Source organism: Corylus avellana, chromosome ca9, assembly GCF_901000735.1.
Source record: "Corylus avellana chromosome ca9, CavTom2PMs-1.0".
Taxonomy (NCBI): domain Eukaryota; kingdom Viridiplantae; phylum Streptophyta; class Magnoliopsida; order Fagales; family Betulaceae; genus Corylus; species Corylus avellana.
Genome location: NC_081549.1, coordinates 18,290,846 through 18,311,142, shown reverse-complemented (window position 1 = coordinate 18,311,142; position 20,297 = coordinate 18,290,846). Strand labels below are relative to the sequence as shown.

At 36.1% G+C, this 20,297-nt stretch overlaps 1 protein-coding gene across 1 annotated transcript; it reads right to left on the bottom strand.

Annotated features, from left to right (window-relative positions):
• Window positions 1–14,489: 14,489 nt before the first annotated feature.
• Window positions 14,490–16,612, bottom strand: LOC132191856 (protein SODIUM POTASSIUM ROOT DEFECTIVE 1-like). Its single transcript, XM_059606969.1, has 3 exons — window positions 15,821–16,612; window positions 15,290–15,365; window positions 14,490–14,893 (listed from the first exon to the last, which is right to left on the bottom strand). The coding sequence occupies exons 1-3, from the start codon at window positions 16,433–16,435 to the stop codon at window positions 14,727–14,729; spliced, it is 858 nt and encodes a 285-aa protein (XP_059462952.1). The 5' UTR covers window positions 16,436–16,612; the 3' UTR covers window positions 14,490–14,726.
• Between the last annotated feature and the right edge of the window lie 3,685 nt (window positions 16,613–20,297).

Below are 20,297 nucleotides of genomic sequence, written 5' to 3'. Positions count from 1 at the left end.
TAGACAAACAAAAAAAAAAAAAATTGTAAAAAAAAAAAAAAAAAAAAAAAAGAGAGAGAGAAGTGATGAGTGTAAAAGTCTAATTATAATAGAGTTCTTAATTGAAATTGCGAAAGAATAGCAGATAGTGGATTTCGGATTGAGAAATAAATATGAGAAAGTTGCGAGATGCTGAGACGTGGGATTCAGTTATCTTTTTGGAAAAATATAATTTAGCCTCAAATAATCAGTTATTTGTGATTTAACTTTTTAATGTTCAAAAAGTTATAAAGTAACCTCTCAAACTATTAAACAGTTGCAATTTACCCACTTTGTTAGTCATCACCGTCAAATATGATGAAAAATTCAATACGACGTCGTTTTAGCAAGATTAAGTTACTAAAACGCCCTTTTGAAAAAAAAAATCTAATTTTAAAAAGGTCCCCAAATCATTTTCTGCCAACCATTAATTGAGCGACACATCATCTTATAACAAGTTAAAAAGTGCTGTTGAATACACCTGATTAAAACATTCTAACCTCATCCTCACAACTGAAAACCAATCCCATTTAATCTCAAGCTGAAAACCATGGCCGCCCATAACCGGCCAGCCCACCGCCGACGCTAGAACACGCTGCCACCACACAGACAGAGATCCCCTGTCACCTTCCAGGCTAATACCATCGGCCCGATTCGATCTCCACCGCCCACCGGCCAGATTCGAACCCCACCGCCCATGCCCAGATTCGTATTCCACTTTCTCTATGTTTGGTAGATGTTGTTTTTTCTTCTTTCGGTTGCTGAACTTGCTGATCAAGTTTACTTGTCAGTTGTCAATTGGATGATTCGGATTGTATTATAGATTTTACGATCTGGGTATGCTAAGAAGATAGACCTTTTTGGTGTCCTTTCTACGCAAGATTATGGGTGCTGGAATTGGCTTGCCTGCCTACTGATTATGTTTAACATCCATAGCCAAAAGGTTAATGCAATTTGACATTGACTAAGTCAAATGAACTAAGTCTCTGCAGCGACTCTGGGAGTTCTCACTAAAATAGTAAAATCAACCAATTTTAGAACAGAACAATTTCCAATGTCCCCCAAGAGCTTCCCGAAGAACCGATTATTGCTTAAATTTATTGCTCTCAAATCATCGAAAGCTTCAATTCCTTCAGGAACTCTCCCTCCAGGAAATTATCAGACAAATCAAGCACCTGAACCCCTCTAAAAACCATATTCCAGCCGGCAATTTCTCAGAAAATTTCCAGTGAGATTGTTTCCGGCAAAAAAATTTCTCAGAAACCGCTCTCAACGATCGACATTGTTGAAAAAGGTCATCTGGGATCAACCCATAGAATCTGGGCGGTGGGATGGATGGCATGGTGGGGGTGGCCGCCCAGCCACCCCCACAGACCTGTGGGTGGCGGCCTTGCCGCCCCCCCTAAACCACCGCTTTTTAATTTGTTTTTTAATTAAATTTTTATTTTTTTCTCAAAATGATGTCATTTCTGGGACATTTTTTTAATTGATTTTTTTTCTTATCAAAAAGACATTTTAGTAACTCAACCTTACCAAAACGAAGTCATATTAAATTTTTCATTCTATTTGACCGTTATAACAAACGGAATGGTCAAATTGCAACTGGTTGGTAGTTTGAGAATTATTTTATTATTTTTTGAAAATTGGGGGCTAAATCACAAATCACACCGCTTGGGGGACTAAATTATATTTTTCCCTATTTTTTCAAAGATTTTCTGATTTAGATAACATATTTCTCATTTCTGTTTTAGACGTGGGATTCAGTTTTCTATTACCGAATCACTATTTATTATTCAAAAAAAAAAAAAAAAAAAAAAGTACTCTAACTTCTCTACCATCTAGATAGAGTTTTCTGAAAATTGGGTTGGGAAAAAAAAATTCTCTAATCCAATCGAAAAAAAAAAAGAAAAAAAAAATGAATTAGATCACATGTTTTTTAATGGCATTAACATGTATTTCTCAAGTACTAATATAAATTATGTGTGTACTTTTAATTTTTTAAGAGACATGAAAATTTATAAACATTGGAAAAAATTTCTTGAACACAATTTAGTAGAAAACTCTATCTTGACCCACGCAGCCTTATCTACTATTAAAGACGGAGAGAAGAGATGGCCAGTATTGACCATGGCCCTCCCCTTTTTTGAAAATTTTATTTATTATAACCAAAATATTGGGAAAAAAAAAAAGAAATAAAAAAAAGGCTCGACTCTTGGCCCTATTATAACAAAAACAATTTTATGTCCAAACCTTAAACCGCCTCTGTCATTAACCCAAAAAAATAAAAAAAACACGAGAAATAGGGTCGACTTCGAGGAGCAACGTAAAATAGTTTTTAATTCAGCAAGATAGCAATGTCAAAGCTAAAGCAGTACGACTACGACAAAACGACAGGTTCCATTTTGATAGGTATTAAGTAAAAAATTCAACTATATTAAGAAACAATTATTTTGTTTCTTTTCTTTTGTTTATTTGTTGTTAATAGAGTGGATACTAATTTTATATTTATATATTAATTTAATCTTTAATCTTAAATATATTTTTTATTTATACTTTAACCTCTTTACCTCAATATATTTTTCATTTATGTTTTGAACATTTCTAATAAAATTTTATAGCTCCACCTTTAGGCTTCACGATATTATAAGAACTTCATCACATGCTTTATATGTGCATTTTTGCTGATAGGCTTATTGATGCAGCGTAGAACTCATGACAGGCAAGAATAACAGTGAGAAGAAGTGATAAATACACCTAAGATCGTGATACTGTCAACGAATCGAAGAAATCTTCTCTTAAAGTTTGATACTCTCTAGGGTTTGAAGAAAAATAATGAAAAAAACTCAATTCTGAGTATTATTATTAAAGAAAACTGAATAATAATCAAAAGTTATGTTCTAGGGTCTATAAAGTATAAATTTATAGGCCCCAAACCCTAAACCCAATTAAAGTACGAAATTAAATCGGATTGAAATTCTACGGAGCTCCTTCGGATGGAACTTACGGCCGTCCGAACGGCCACGGACATAAAACATAAAAAAAAAAATAATAATAACATAGGTGTCCAGACAGTCTCCAGATGAGGCTCTCGGGTTGAGGCTCGTCCAGATAGCCTGCAGACGAGGCTCTCGGGTTCACTCGCGCTCGGACAGTGGCATCTCCTCATCCAGACGGGCTTCAACTTCTACGCGAGTTTGCGACCTTGTCTTGACTCTTTGTGGCACAACTCCTCGGGGTACCTCCAAACTTACATCCGCATGGATCTTCTTCATGTAATCCCAAGTGCTCTGATCTACATCATCTTCCCTAGGTTGGAGATAATTCACCCTCGAATTTGCATCCTTATCCGAGGGTCTCCCTTGAACGAAACAAGGTGTTTGACATTAAAGACATCAGATGTCTTGATGTGGCTAGGTAACTTCAACTAATAGGCATTTGGATTTATCTTTTCAACAATCTCTACCTAACCAATCTTGCGGGCCGCCAGCTTGTTGTACTCCCTAACAAGAAACCTGTCTTGTGTTAGGACAGCCCACACAAAATCCCCTTCATCGAACTCTAGGGCACGTCACTTCTTGTTCGCATCTGCCTTATACCTTGCTATCGACTCCTGTAGATTCTTGATGGTCAACTTGTGGCCCTCTTGTATCTGGGCAATGAGGTTTTCAACTGTGGTATGTGTTCGCTTCAAATCAGGAATAGGCGCTAAATCCAACGGTGCACAAGGATTACTCCCATAAATTATGGTAAATGGGCTAAGGTCAGTGCCCCGGTTGGTTGACCGGTTGAAAGTGAACTCGGCCTAGTACAACTTCTGATCCCAAGACTTGAGGTGCTTCCCCACCAACCTTCGAAGTAATGCCCCTAACCACCGATTAACGACCTCCGTTTTTGTCCGTTTGTGGGTGGTAGGCGCTGCTGAAATTGAGTTTTTCGTGAGATAACTGTCACAAACACTGCCAAAAGTGGCTAAGAAATTGTGTGTCGTGGTCAAAGATGATGGAAAATGGCAATCTGTGTAGTCAATAGACCTCCTGGAAGTACAATGGCACCACATTCACGTCATCGGAAGTCTTCCTACAAGCAATGAAATGCACCATCTTAGAGAATCTATCAACCCCTACAAAAATGGAGTTATTACCTTTTTGACTCCGTGGTAGACCTAACACAAAGTCCATGCTCACGTTGGTCCATGGTCCTTCCAGAATAAGGAGGGGCTTATACAACCCGGCATTAGTAGCCATTCCCTTGGACACTTGACATATCTGGCAGCTCCTCACGAGTTTCTCCACCTCTTTCCTCATGCTCGACCAATAGAACTGCTCTGCCACCAGTTCGAATGTCTTATCCCACCCCATGTGGCCCTCCTTATGGCGCTCGCATATAATTTTCAACCGTAGACTACCTTCAGGAATGCATAGTTGAGTGCATTTGAATAGAAACCCATTATATAGCCCAAAATCTCCCCGCACTCCAGATGACACATCACCAACAATAGGACTAAAAAACGGGTCAATAGATAAAGAATCTTTTAACAATTCAAAACTTAATATCTCTAAGTTCATGGTGGTCAATAGTGTGGTTTTCTAGTTGAGGGCGTTGGCCAATTTGTTCAATGCTCCTGATTTGTGCTTGATGGTGAAGGAAAATTGCTACACATATGCAGCCCATTTGGCATGCCGAGAGGACAACTTATCTTAACTACTCAGATGCTTCAGCGCTTCGTGGTCCGAGTACAAGATAAAGTCGTTGTAAGTGAGGTATGAGCTCCAATGTTTCAGTGATTACACCAGCACATAGAACTCCACGTCATAGGTGCTATAGTTGATTTGTGCGCCCTTAACTTTACACTAAAATAGGCCATCAATTTGCCTCCTTGACTAAGTACCGGCCCAAGACCTACCTTACATGTGTCACAATGCAACTCAAAAGCTAAGTCAAAGTCTGGGAAGGACAAGTAATGGGGTCGTGGTCAATTTGAGCTTGATCAGTTCGAAGGTGGTGGTAGCTGCATCATTCCATGATAATTTTCCCGCCTTTATACACTCCATAATTGGCGCCATGATGGTGCTGAAATTATGAATGAAGCGTCGATAGAAAGACACCAACCCATGGAAACTTCGGACTTCATGTAGCATAGTGGGAATAGGCCAATCTCAAACAGCCTCTACCTTTGACTCATGATGTGTGCCAAATATTGCACATTTGAATCCCTTAATTTATATTAGTTAGTCTTTTAGTTGTGTTGTAATCTAATGCTTTGTGTTAGTTTTATGTTTTCAGTGTTTTTAAGTTGTTGAAAGAAACCTGGGCATTTAAAGTGAAAAATACGGAATTTTGGAAGAAAGCCACCAAGGAGCAGCATCACGTGAGCACAAATGCGCAGCAAAGGGTTCTACATGTGTTGGTGCGCTCGAGCGCACTGGCCATGCGATCAAGCGCACCCACGGCCAAGACTCGCACTAGTGCACGAGCACACATATGCTGCAGGAGAAATCTCACGCTCGAGTGCGCTCGAGCACACCTAGTGTGTGATCGAGCGCACTGGCAGAAACTCATCTAGGCGTTGATTTTAGGGTTTTAAACCCTAGAAGCCCCTATAAATACAATGTGAAGCTTCAAGAAGAGGCGGCTAGTGACAAGTCCGAAATTCTTTACAATTTTTCTTCATTTCAGCTTAGTTTTCCTTAGGTTTAGATTTATTTTTCAATCATGTGGAGCTAAATCCTCAACTAAGGTTGAGGATGAAGCCTCACCGGTGAAGAACGCACTTTCATGTAAGTAAATATTTTCTGATTTATTGGATTTTTAAGGTCTCAATTGTTTTGCTTTAGTTCAATTATTGAGATTACTCTTGGATATCTATTGTGATTCCTGGATACATGTGAATCATGTGATGATTTAGGAGAATTTCATGTGATTGTTTGCTTGGATCTTTATTAAAACAAAATTGGATATCTATTTGTGATTTGTCCGACGTATACAATTGATGATTTGGTTTAATCCAGATGTATTTTGTGATTTTGTATAAAGGATGGATACATTAGATGATTTCATTGATTTGTGAAGCATAGCAAAACATACATAGGATTTTATTTATGCGAACTTCAGATTTTATTGATGAACATAGAATTGTTCTGAATTGGTGAGTGTGGATTCTGCAACTTTAGTATTTGATCTTTTGATTTTTTTGTCTATTTTTTTTGTCGTTTATGTTTTATTTTATTCAAAAATCAAAATCATTCAGAACTATGTTAAAATATGATTAATTTAGATAGAAATTAAAATAAAATTGGATATCTATTTGTGATTTGTTCGACGTATACAATTGATGATTTGGTTTAATCCAGATATCTTTTGTGATTTTGTATAAAGGATGGATACATTAGATGATTTAATTGATTTGTGAAGCATAGCAAAACATATATAGGATTTTATTTATGCGAACTTCAGATCTTATTTATGAACATGGAATTGTTCTGAATTGATGAGTGTGGATTCCGCAACTTTAGTATTTGATCTTTTGATTTTTTTTATCTATTTCTTTGTCGTTTATGTTTTATTTTATTCAAAAATCAAAATCATTCGGAACTATGTTAAAATATGATTAATTTAGATAAAAATTGATTTTTGCAATGCGATTCCTTGTGGATCGACCTCACACTTGCACACGACTCGTGCGCTTGCAAGTAATTTTAAATTTGCACAACAACTCATCCACCGCTAACCCATCCTTGGACATCACATAACCAAGAAAAACAACGGATTCTGCCATAAAGGAACACTTGGCAGGTGCCGCACAAAATTTCTCCCTACGCAACACAAGTAGTACCTCTCGTACATGTCGAATGTGTACTTCTTGGTCGGAGTTGTAGATGAGGATGTCGTTGAAATAGACTACTACAAACTTTCCAATGAACGGGCGAAATGCCTGATTCATGACCTACATGAATATACTAGGAACATTAGACAACCCAAACGGCATTACCAACCAGTCATAGAACCCCTCTCGCGTCTAGAACGTGGTCTTCCACTCATCACTGAGCCGCACCCGAATCTGATGGTACTCACTCTTTAAGTCAAGCTTTGTGAATAACGTTGCTCCACTCAACTGATCCAATAAACCATCCAATCAAGGAATAGGAAATTTGTATCTCACTGTGATCTTGTTGATGGCTCAGCTATCCAAACACATCCTCCATGTCCCATCCTTATTAGGCGTAAGTAAGGCAGAAACTGCACATGGGCTCAAGCTCTCTCGGATATGCCCCATGGCTAATAACTCCTCCACTTGTCGCCTCAACTCTTTGGGTTCCTTAGGGCTTATGAGGTAGTGTGGTCGATTGGGAAGACTAGACCCAGGCACCAAGTCGATTTGGTGTTGAATGTCGCGAAGAGGTAATAGCTCCTCGGATAATTCTGTCAGGAACACATCGGCAACTCCTCTAACAACCCTTCAACTGTGTTTGGCACCACCTCTGTGGTGTTGCTCTTTTTGCCATATAGTAAGTACACACAATCTAAGTTTAGCATCTCCATGATGAACTCTTGCTTAGCAAAGAGGTTTTGGTCCACCCCTTTTAAAGGTTTGGGTCCATCTTCTGCGCTTGGTAGGAGTGTGTTAGCTTCACATTGTCCACCAAGAAGCTATAAGTGTTCTTCCTTTCGTCATGGTGAGCATTCCTGTCGTATTGTTGTGGTCACCCTAGCAATAAGTGGTATGCGTCCATGGCCACCACATCACACTATGTCTTATCCCTATACTTGGACCTAATGGAAAAAGACACAAGATAGCATTTAAATACTATTACCTCAGTGCCCTTTTTGAGCCACTCCAAGCGGTAGGGGGTAGGGTGTCTCTCTGTCTCAAGGACCAACTTTCAAACCGCATCTTCTGCCATAACATTCTCGCAACTGCCCGAATCAATGACGAGCTTGCAGACCTTGCCTCCTATATTGCATGTCGAATAGAAAAGATTGTGGCGCTGTCCATCGTCACCCTCCATTATCTAGGGTGTAATGCACATCCTCCTAACCATCGAAAGATGACCATCATCCCCGATGAAAAATTCTTCGTCGACCTCCTTGTAGTCGTCGAAATTTGCCTCTAGTTCCTCTCGGTCACCTTGCTCATTGAAGGCTTCTCCCTAGTCAATAAGTAGACCCTTACCGTATTTCTTCCCCTTACGGCAATCTGCCACATCTAAAGCACTTGGGCCCACTCGTCGCCCCAGCCAGGTTTGGTTGCCCCGTTGTCGTTGAAGCCCTACCTTGGATCGAAGGTTAAGTAGTACTTCGAGCAATGAATGGCCCACTCAATCGGTAATTGCTTCCACCACCCTAATGGCCAAGGCCTAAGGGCCCTTGCTTGAACATCTTTTCTAACAGCAACGCCCTTTGATGGGCCTCTGAAACATTAACGGGGTCAAAGAGATTCAATGAATCTTGGATCTGTTGTTGCAAGCCACTGATATAGCAGGACACTAGTTGATTGTTAGACTTGGCCAGATCTACCTGTGTCAATAGTTTGTAGAATTCTTCCGTGTACTCATCCACGAACTTCAAACCTTGGCTTAAATTCTGTAGCCGCTGATACATGATTCGGGTGTAGTTGTGAGGTAAAAAGGCAGGCCGCATGTGTTTCAGCAGTTTCTCCCAACTGTTGATTTTCCCTTTGCGTTGCTGCACTCTAGATTGCTTTAATTGCTGCCACCACACAGCAGTCTTCCTCAGAATTTGGTTGCGCTCAAAGAAACCCGTCGATCCTCAGGCACCCCTTTGAAATCGAGAACCTCTCCAACTGCGACTACCCAATCCAAGAATTCTTTGTGTTATACACCCCCTTGGAATTCTGGAATATCGAGTTCAAAACCGTTCTCCCACCAATTTGCATGAGCTTGTGCATGGGGCTGACGTCAATGCGCTCGGCGCTCCGCAAAAGGGTTCCTGGATTCGTACCCATCGTCGTGTTCATCCTTTTCCTCCAAAATGTGTGGTGGGGTTTGATGATGATGACGTCTGTTATGACCACCCATATTGGATAATTGGGTAGTGAGGGCTTCGACTTGATCCTTTATAGCCTCGAATTGTTCTTCCATGTGTTGCCAACGTGGCGCCGATTGTTCTCCCGGAAATACCTCACAGCTATACACGTCTTCCAAGTTTGCATAGTTGTTGCCCTTCCCCCTTATGACTGGAGCCATGGAAAAAAACTTGAGCTCTGATACCAACTGATGCAGCATAAAACTTGTGATAGGCAAGAATAACAACAAAAAGAATGGATAAATACTTCTACGATCGTGATACAATCAATGAATCAAAGAAATCTTCTCTAAACATTAGATACTCTCTAGGGTTTAAAGGAAAATAATGAATAAACTCAACTCTAAGTATTCTTATTGAAGAAAACTGAATAATAATCAAAAGTTGCGTTCTAAGATCTATAAAGTATGTATTTATAGGCCCCAAACCTTAAATCTAATGAAAGTACGAAATTAAATCGGACTTAAATTCTACAGAGGTCATCTGGACGGAACTTAAGGCCATCTGGACGGCCATATACATAAAACATAAAAAACACGAAAATAACATAGGCGACCGGACGGTCTTCGAACGAGGACTCCAAAGGAGGCTCTCGAGTTGAGGCTCGTCTAGACGGCCTGCAAATGTGGCTCCAAACAACAAGTCTCTCGAGTTCACTTGCGTCCGGACAAGCTTTAGCTTCTGGGCAAGTCTGCAAACTTGTCTTGACTCTCCCTGGCACAACTCCTCCGGGTGCCTCCACACTTACATCCGCATGGGTCTTCTTCATGTAATCCCAAGCACTCTAATCTACATCACTTATTCCTCAAAACATTATGGATTGAGGTGATGGCTTGGGCTAGGCCCAAACCTGCCTAGCTTGGCTCAAGCCACCTAAATAATTTTTATCTGTTAAAAAGGGCGATAATACTAAGGTATACAACTTGTGAATCTGACGCAAAATTAGCGGGTTGGAATTGATGAGTCTAACCTATTTAATTAAATGGGCCGAGTTAAGGTTGACTTATATAGACTTATTCTCATGATTCGACATAACCCGAACTTGACATGCGACATTTAAGACTGATAATTGTTTATACGACCCGCAAACCTGCCACAAACCTATGAGGAAATTAGTAGATTATAGTTGAAACGTCTCATCCATTTAATTGAATAGATCAAGTTATGATTGCCATATATAATCTTAGACTTATGCATTAATACTCGAACACGAATTGCCATCCCTAGATAAAACCTTTCTATCATAAATCATATAAAATTGTTTCTTTCTCCTCTTGGATGATAGGAGCACAAGGCAATATAAATTTGTTTCTTCTCCTCTAAATGATAAGAGCACAAAGCAAGCCCAAAAAGGTTGGAGTTAGGAAGCCTCATAATAGAATCTCAAAATTAACAGGTGTGGTTGTTCAATGGCTCAAATAAATCTCCAAAATGGTTAAGTACACACTAAGACATGGGTTTCAATCCTACAATGGGAATCTCCCTGCATGGTTTGTGTAAATCACTTTGGTTCTTATTAATGTTGTACTAAGGCTAGATCAAGCAATGAAACCACAGTTGATACCCTCCGCCTACCCTTTTGAGCAGGAAAAAAAAACCAAAATTAAATTTAATATTTAAACTTATTTTTGTTGTTTTACTTTAATATATAATTATTTTTTATAAAATTCTCTCACATAATGGATGGAAACCAGAATATTTCCCTATGCAGTTCAGCATTAGGTCTCTATGTAAGGGTCGGAACCAGAAGAATTTAGAGTAATTTAGGCCTCTTTAGAAAACTAGAAATATAGTCGGCTTATGCCATGATTCATGATTAAATTACAAGTTTAGTTGATTTAGGAAGGAATTATGTTTATTTTATTATGCATTTAATTTTGTAGATACCCTATAGCTCATTACCTTCTCTATGTTTAGGAAAAAATTCAAAAAAATCACAAAAACTCATCCACATCAGTTTTCCTAAATTTAACCAACACCCTTGGGTAGATACAGTGTTTCCCAATTTGTAGGGAACCACTTTTGGTTCCCTATACATTATTTTAATATAAACATTTTTCTTTCCTCTTTGCTCTTTCATCTTTTTGTCATTCATTGAGGATTGTGTTGAAATTTTGTGAAAAATGTATGGGTAAGTAGGGAACTTATATTTTATAAAGAAATAATATTTTAAATGGTATATGGAAATGTAATTATGTAAGTGAAGCTATTATGAAATATATTTTGATAGGGAAACAAAATGTAGTTTTATTTCCTAAACTTAGGAAAAATTAAAGGGAAGCTGCTTGAGGAAATTGATTCCTCTTAATTTTATGATACCGCTGACTCTGTTACCAAATAGCTCGGTGAGACTCTGCTAGTCGTACATCACTCTCTCAAGCAACCTCTATCAAATATGATGTAAATTATTTTTTGAGAAAATTATAGAGAAATGATTGGTATCAATATTTTGTCCATATTTTCTTCATCTCACTTTACAAATCAACCATTTTCTTCATATTTTCTTATTTTTTATTAGGATTTTCTATTAAAACATAACTAAGAATATAATGGTTATTTATGTGACTCAAATCAAAATGATAAAAAAAATACTTGCATAATATAAAAAATTCAGGAAAAAAAATGCAGAAAAATTTAGAATCCTTCGTTGGGTCAAACTCACAATTCATCAGAGAGGTTAAATTCTTTCTAAAAATTATAGGTATAATTGTATTTTCATAAATTTTATGAGGGTATAACAGATATCTTGCATTATGTGTCATGTGTTATGCTTGAGGTTTGACTCGACAAAAATTCTAAAACGAAGAGAGACATTACAATTTAAGTAGTACATGACATTAAAAAGAGTTAAAAATAGATTAAGAAGATAAACATAGTTTCCCTTAATCTTATCTTCATCATTTTAATCATTGAATTCTTCTAGACATACACTATGTTGGGAATAAATCACATTACAAGCCCATCAGGTTTTGGGCCTTAAAGCCAATTACAGGCCCACATAGCTATTAGTCAAATAGCATAAGATACACTCATAGTGAGACTCTATTTCACAATACCTACTCAAAGTCTGGATTGGGGAGAGATAGTTCAAGTCTATCTCAACTCTTCAGGAGATAACTTTTTAGGAGAGTTAGTTCAATTCTATTTCAACTCATTAGGAGATAACTTTTCAGGAGATCTAGTTTAAGTTTATCTCAACTCTTCAAGAGATAACTTTTCAAGAGAGCTAGTTCAAGCTTATTTCAACCCTTTAACCTATAAATAGGCCCATACACAGATACAAAAATATCTTCTCATACTCTCTCAAAACTCTCATGTTAGAGAATACGGAATACGACGACGTATTGCAGATCTAGAAGGCCCTGCAAAACGTGTGTCAAAAACTATTCTAACACACTAGATTTAGAATTCCAAATTTCAGTAGGCACAGCCATATTGTAGTTTTGAATGACTAAGTGGATTTAATTGCAAATTATACCTTTAAACTTGCTAATTTACTTAAGATTTAGAGAATGACACAAATTTTCCTTCAACCTAGTCTAATAAGTATCAAGTGTCATGTTTCACATGTTTTCTTTATGACATAAATTTCCTCCAAACTGGTTTAGAGAAAATTTTCTTCAACCTACTCTAATAAGTGTTAAGTGTCATCTCTTACATGTTTTTTTTAATATTTTAATAATCATTCCACTAATCTAGGAATCCAAACATTAATTTTTTTAAAACTTAAAAATATCTCAAAAATATTAAATAATACTTATTACTTACTAGAATAAGTTGAAGAAAATTTCCACCAAACTAAAAATTTGTTTTCTTTTCTTTAATATTTTACCAGTCACATTAGGATGCGGAGACAAATACAAAGTTGCTGCAGAGCTAGCTGGCTTGAAATGAATTTGGAGGGGTCCAAACGATCCCCTCAATCAATGTGTTTTTTCTTGCCCCATACCTTAAATAGTGGCCTCTGTACTTGTCATCTCGTCTTTTACCAGTACAATAATCTTGCCAATTATTTTATACCATGTGCTCTCTCTGTATAAGTCACCATCAATTCATTGCTGCCATGCCCAGGTTTTTAATACGTCAAGTGAAAAGGGACCCTCTCGGACCACAAAGAAACTTTACCGTTGGAACACGAAGAACAAATTCGAAGGGAAAAAGAAGAGAGAAAAAAAAAATGATATGCTTTGGTGGAAGGAAAAGGCTTACCAGTTTGCTAAAAGGCAGTGAAATGGGGCGGCGCCCAAAAGCAGGTAGATGGATTCGAAGGAACCAATTACTGCGATGGGGGTGAAAAAACAGAGTATGTGCAGAAATATTTGGTTGATGGTCAGCTGGTATAGTGCTCTTCAAAAGTAAAAAGATAAAGCATTTTTTTTAGTTTTTAATATTTTCTTTTGTCTCAATCAAGAAAAAAAAAAATTGAGAAAGAATATTAAAATGGAATAGTAAAAGTTAATAGACAAAGGTCACAAAGCCAAATGTAGGTGTTTTGAAAAAAAATTAGTAGTTAAAATAGAAAAAAGGAAATGAATTTTTAACTAAAATAGAGAGTAAATTTGTTGAGATAGATATGATTGTTCTAAGTGATTCAGTGTTTTCTTTTTTATGTTCCATGTGTTATATATGGGACAAGGACTTGTAATGCAGGGTGGTCATTCCATTATTATAATTTTATTTTATTATATTCAAGAGTATATAAGATGTCATATTATTTAAAACGTGCCGCTCATAATGTTTATATTGTAGGTTTTAGCCCCAATAAAGGAAACCCTCGACAAAAGAGGGAGATGCGGCGGGGGAAGGAATACGCTTACGGAAATCGAGATTTTATTTGTTTTTCATCTCACACCTCTGACTTTATGGTACATATTCTAATAGCCTTACACCTAACCCTTACAATCTAATTCGGAGAAAATATTTTTCTTATTAAAAGCCCTAGCTAGGGTCATGATTTGTGGCCCGTGGGAAAGCAAATATGCTCGAGTTTGGGAAAAAAATTTCTTCAAATTAGGTTATCAAGAAAGTCTTTAATTCATTCTAATTTTTATTTTCATATACATTTGTAAATCTTACATACCCTAAAAACATGTCAGTCCTCTAATAGAGTAAAGTGGAAAAAAAAAAAAAAAAAAAAAATCTCCTGACCAAAATTTAAGGAAAAATTTGTCTTGCCCTCCCTCTTTTCGATGCCTTGTCAGGGAACACTATTACTTGTCAAGTATTCTGACCACCTTCAAATGAAAAATCCAATGTACGAAGGAAGAGAAAAGGGTTTGCCAGGAAGCATTGTTTCCATATAAATTGCTTAGCCCTGGAGCCAATAATCAGATGGTGAAGGCTCAAAATATGTTGTTGGGAAGCACAAAGGTAATGTCATGGATATGGCAAAACCATGTGAAATTGGATGAGACAATATGGGCCATAGCTAATTAAGCATGTTTTTTGCTTGATTATAATGCCTAAAAAGACCCCATTCATTTCTTACAAACACAAAGTTTTAAAAAAAGAAAAAATGTCTCAAACCCTTACAGCATAGCTGGAAAAAGAGAACCCAAATGGCCTCTTCTGTACTTTTCTTTACTTCATTCTAAGACTGGCATTATTTACACTAGATTAAAATAGCAGATTTTCTCATTGGCTAACTCTTTCTTTATTTCTTGATTTCAAACATTACCAGACCCAACAGATGGGGCAGGAGTTGATGAAATTGCAGATGGCCAAAATTGTGCATTCTTCACCTTTGACACACTTGCCAGCACACCCATCGGGGTCACATCTCCAATAATTGTCACCTTTTTCGCTGCAAAGTCTATGTTAAAGGATGTGACTCCTGCTCACATAATCAACAGCAGCAGTTTAGTTTTTCTTTTAGTAATAGGGTTTAAAGATCAACAGAAATTTAAGTAACAAACACGAGTAGAGGTAGAGTAATTGTGATTAGATTTGTTTTACTTATTAATCAGTTTAACAACTCTTGGTCTATTGCAGAAAAGAGGCTTTTAAAGTAAATCTTTGACCTACCCATTAAGGGATATTTGACAAAAAAGGGTAAAAATTCGGGTGGATCTGTCCGAACAATTTTAGGACGGTACACCCTTTAGGTCAGACGAGTGAACGTTATAAAGACTTTCTCAATCTAAACAGCTAATTGCTCGGAATCCGATCCAAAAATGATGTCTTCTAGTTTAAAGATCCTAAAATGTAAGGTAGAAAGTCAGGTGCATACCTTCCATTCTAGATAGATGCTTCCTCAGCTTTCCTTCACATCCTTTGCAGTGCAGTGACACCCTCAAAACCACAGCCTGCGAGCAATTTCATTAATCTCACCAACCCCTACTGAACACCGTACACTGTTCTAGATAGATGTTTCCTCACTTGTAATCCACATAAAATTGGCTTCTACTTTCAATCATACCAATTATTTTCAAGAATTTGAGAATTAGTCAATCATTAATTTCGTCATCTAAAGTGGCTTTTATTATTAAACTCAAATCCGACATCTAATAACCCCACATCGTGGGTTGTGTCGATTAAACTGACCTTGGAAATTGGAATGTTTGTCTTTTACAAATTCCAAATAAACCTCACAATTTCTTGAGCAATATATGAAGAACAAAAACTTCGAGAATATATATATATAACGCTAAATAGCCTTGCCATCATTTTTATTTTTTACTTAGTCTTTCATATTGTGAAGTGTCATGTTATAAAAATAAATAAATGTAATTATTTAATCAATAATTTAATATAAACAAACCTGATCACATTGAGAGGGTTTCTGGTCGGGCGGAGAGGGTTTTGAGTGAGACAACGAAGATGATTTCGATGCAGTTGATTCATCTTGATTTACAGCTTGAGTTGTCTTTTCTTCGACGGGAACCAATGACAAAACAGGGTTGTAATCCGATAAACCGTCAAGGTAGGTGGTGTCGCTTAACAAATATCTAGAAGAGCCAGGAGGAGTGATTAAATCACTCAGTTTAGCCTCACTTTTCCTTATAACATCAGTTGGTTGAGAAGAGCTGATCTTGTTAATGATATAATCAGTAGGCCTAGCCACACTCTTCTTCTTTTGATCGCTTGGCTTGGAAGAACTTTTCCTGCTGCTTTGGTCTGTTTGCTTTGAGGAAGAGCTTTTCTTGGTCTTTTGGTGTTGATGGTAAGGCTTGGGATTGATGGGCGGGTGAGAAGAGCAAGGGGCGGAGAGAGCTGATCTAGTGCTCCTTCTTCCATCTTTGATGATGGGGTTGTGGCGGTCGATGGCTCGGCCGCCGAGTTGAATGGTGGATGAAGAGGAGCAGGATGCTTGTTCCATGCTTAGACATATGGCTGTTGCTGCTTGGGATGCGCAGAAGATATCTATGCCTTTCATCTTTGGATAATGATGACAGGAGGGAAAGCAAGTGGTTTACAGAATCTGCGTATGATTGAGAAAGGGAGAGAGAGAGGCTCTAGGCAAAGTTGGTCACTCTAGCTATCTGCATTCATCCAAAAAAAAGTTGGTTCTTTGCTTTTGAGCTTTGAGCTTAGAAAGAGAGAGTTGAGAGTTTATAATATGGAGTAGGCTTTCTGTTACCATGCCAATGAATCTTTATCACCAATGATAGAGTTTTCCTTTGAGTTTGAAAAGGAAATTCTATTTTAAAAAATATATATATTATTTTCATGTAGTGTTAAAGGAAATATGACAATTTTATTGACGGGATTAAAGAAATTAACGATTATATGTGATGGTTTTCACTCTTGTAGTTGTAGATAATGGATTTGGCTTAAATGTGGTTAAAAAAAAATTATAAAAAAATTGAATTATAAAAATAAAAAAATTGAATTTTTTTAACGGTTATGTTTTTTTTTTTTTTTAAATGACAAAACAAAAATGTGTCCTTTATGAGGTGCAACCGACACTTCCGTGGTTTTAATGACTGAAAAAGATGTACTTCAAGTGCCTTGTTTCTATCACGCGTGTGTTTTTGGTGGGATTAGCAAACATTTCAACGGTTAAATGTATCATTCTTGAGGCCTACCAATATATATATATATAATTTTTCAGAAAATTAGGATCATACACTCATTAAATTAAACCTAACAAATGTAACATGGTACCAAAGCTCCATGAAAAAAAGTCACTTCAATCTATTTTTTGAAGGTCCTACTGAATTAGGATTTGTAATTCTTAAGAATTGCATTTGTTTTTTAAATTGCATCTTGAACCCTAAAATCATTCTTGAACCCTAAACCCTAAATTGCATCTGCTTCCAATTCTTAAAATCATCCATTCTAAACCATTTGAGCTCTTCACCTAAAAAGGGTGGTCGGATCTCCGCCAAAAAGCCTTGAGGATAGATTTCGTTCTCTGGGAACTAAAAAAATTCTTTACTAGAATTTTTAGAAATGATTTTATAGTCAGAATTTAATGTTGCATTTTAACAACATAAATGATGTTATATCATTTAAATTTTTTTAATAACTTGCTAACATATTTATTACGAGTCACCGTTAAATATAATAATATTAAATTCTGATCATAGGATATTATTCCTTTTGTAGTTCACGGTGGTGTTGGCCTATTCAATTTAATTGGAAAGTGTGTTGGTTTTCGATATACTAAAGATATATGTATTTATAAATTCTTTTCAAGCGTGGCTTCGTTTTGTATTTAGCAGGAAATCAATTAGCGATGAGGTAGAGCAGATGTGAAATATTAATTAATTTGATATGATATTAATGATAATGTAATTAGTATTTAAGATATACTTGAGAGCATGCGGCACTGTCTTTTTTCTTGTTTGAATGAGCGTGAAACTCCTCCCGTGACATCTCCACGTGGTGTCAGTTGGTTGGGAGTGCCCTACAAAATTAACATTTACTTTTTTTTTTATTTACTTATCAAGCACTTCACAGGAGTCAGGAGCTGTACGTCCAAAAAATTTAAATATTTGAACAGCATCGTTAGGGTCAGATGAGACAGAGTAACGGCTATACAACTTGCAACATCTTCATGTGCTATTGTGCTAATCTTATAGTAATATGTACTTCCAGCAATGTCTTGTTTTTTGCACTAAATTTTCAACAATTCTTAAATATGTCATTGTAAGTAGATAAATACTAGGTTTTTATCAAAAATTTGGTTCCGATGGGATCATAACACATCAATTTATAACCAAGTTTTTTAGAGAAGTTTTGAAAAATCTAACATTTCTCTAGTAAGTAATGCTTAATTTGTAAGAAAGCAAGTCAATAAAAAAATAAAAAATAAATAAATAAGGCAATGCTATTCATTTAACAAAGGGTGACAATTTGTGTTTGCGTATTGGGTTCGAGTCGTGTTAAGATATGAATATAAAACTATATAAGTCAACTCTAACCCAATTATTTAATTAAACAGGTCAAACACTTCAACCTAACCATCTAATTTATTATTGGGTTCGTCGAGTTCGCAAGTCATATCAAAAATTACTAGACATTACGTCGTGTCGAGTTCGAGTCGTGTCGAGCAGGGGCGGACCCAGGCTTGGCGTTGGGGGGACGAATGTCCCCCCAAAATTTTACAAATTTTCATAAATTTCCTTCAAATATACCAATTTTATAAATTTGTCCCTACAAAAATCATATATTTGTCCCCCCAAAATATTATTTGTGTCCCTTTTAATTATTATTTTTTTAGTTTTGCCCCCAAAAAAAAAATTACTTGTGTCCCCTTTTAAATTTTTTAATTTATTATTATCATTATTATTTTAATTTTGCCCCCTCTTTCAACATAAAAACACCTATATTACCCAATTCATTTAGTTTCCCTCTATATTCTAGTTTACTTCTAATCAAAAACTTAATTTGGTTTTGGACCCTCATTGAATATGTGAAAGAAAAAGTTACATAGTTTTAGTTCTTTGAGTGGTTTTTAACCAGCAGTGAGTGTTTTGAATGGTTATTTTGAGTCATTTAGGTTTACAATATTTGTTTTGACATCACAAGTTAAATGGTTTTATAATTTATAATTGTAAATTTTTTTTTTTTCTTAAGCTGTTAATTTGCTAGTTGTTTATACTACAGTGTATTTGCAATGACATGAGATTATATGTAAGACTTCTATGCTTTATTTTATATAAACACGCACAAACACATATAAAAAAATTATATGTATCTATGTGATTTTGTATTTATATAAGCCGGTCCATCTATCCAACCGAAAAAAAAAAAAAAAAAAAAAAAAAAAAAAAAAAAAAAAAATTCGTCCCCTCACACTATAAATCTTAGTTCCGCCCTTGGTGTCGAGGCTTTGATATAGGACTATATAGGTCAACCATAACCCGACTCATTTAATTAAACGGACTAGACTCTTCAACTTTAACCCCTTAATTTCATGTTGGGTTCATATTGTATTTGTGGGTCATGTCAAAATTGTCAGCCCTACATTTAACCAATAAAATCTTGGTGTTCCCTTCCAACTTTTTTTTTTTTTTTTTTTCGAACTGGGTTTTCAAAAATTCTTCTAACTCAATCTATTAGACTAACATTTGCCTTAAACCATGTGTTTTTTACATACATTTTTAATAGAATTCACATGCTCTAAAGATAAATATTAATTTAATGAATAAATTGGAAGAATTTTTTTTTTCATTGAATTCTATCTGGCATATGTACCGACTTCCCTCACAATTAATATCAACTCTCGTGGTAGTTGCAGTTGATTAAAATTATGTGGTCCAAACCATGTCTTTGCATGTATTCGTAGTTGGAAAGAAAGAAAGAACAGCAAGGAACCAAAGTTTCTCAATTTTTTTTTTTTTCTTTCGGCCCCACAAAAATTCAAAATTGTAACAAAGATGTAAAAAAGGACAATTATCATGCAACATATATAATTTAGATTCTAATGGAATAAATGCTGCCAGATGGTAAATCATTTGGAATATAACTTGTTCACAAAAGCCACTTTCTTTCTCCACCCATCATCAAATTCAAATTCTCCACCACAAGCTTATGGAATCGGATGCTTCCATGGCTTTCTTTGATCTTCTTCTCTTTCTTTATTTTCCCTTCATACCATTTTTTATTTTTAAGAAAAATTTCACTTACCACCCTTAATTTTTCATTATTTTTACAGTCATACCTTTAAACTTTAAAGTGTCAATTTAGTGTATCTATATTTCAATTTAACGAAATTTACAAAAATAACCGGTCTGAATCTTTGAAAAAAAAAAAAAATCATAACAGATAAGTGAAATTGAAAAAAATTG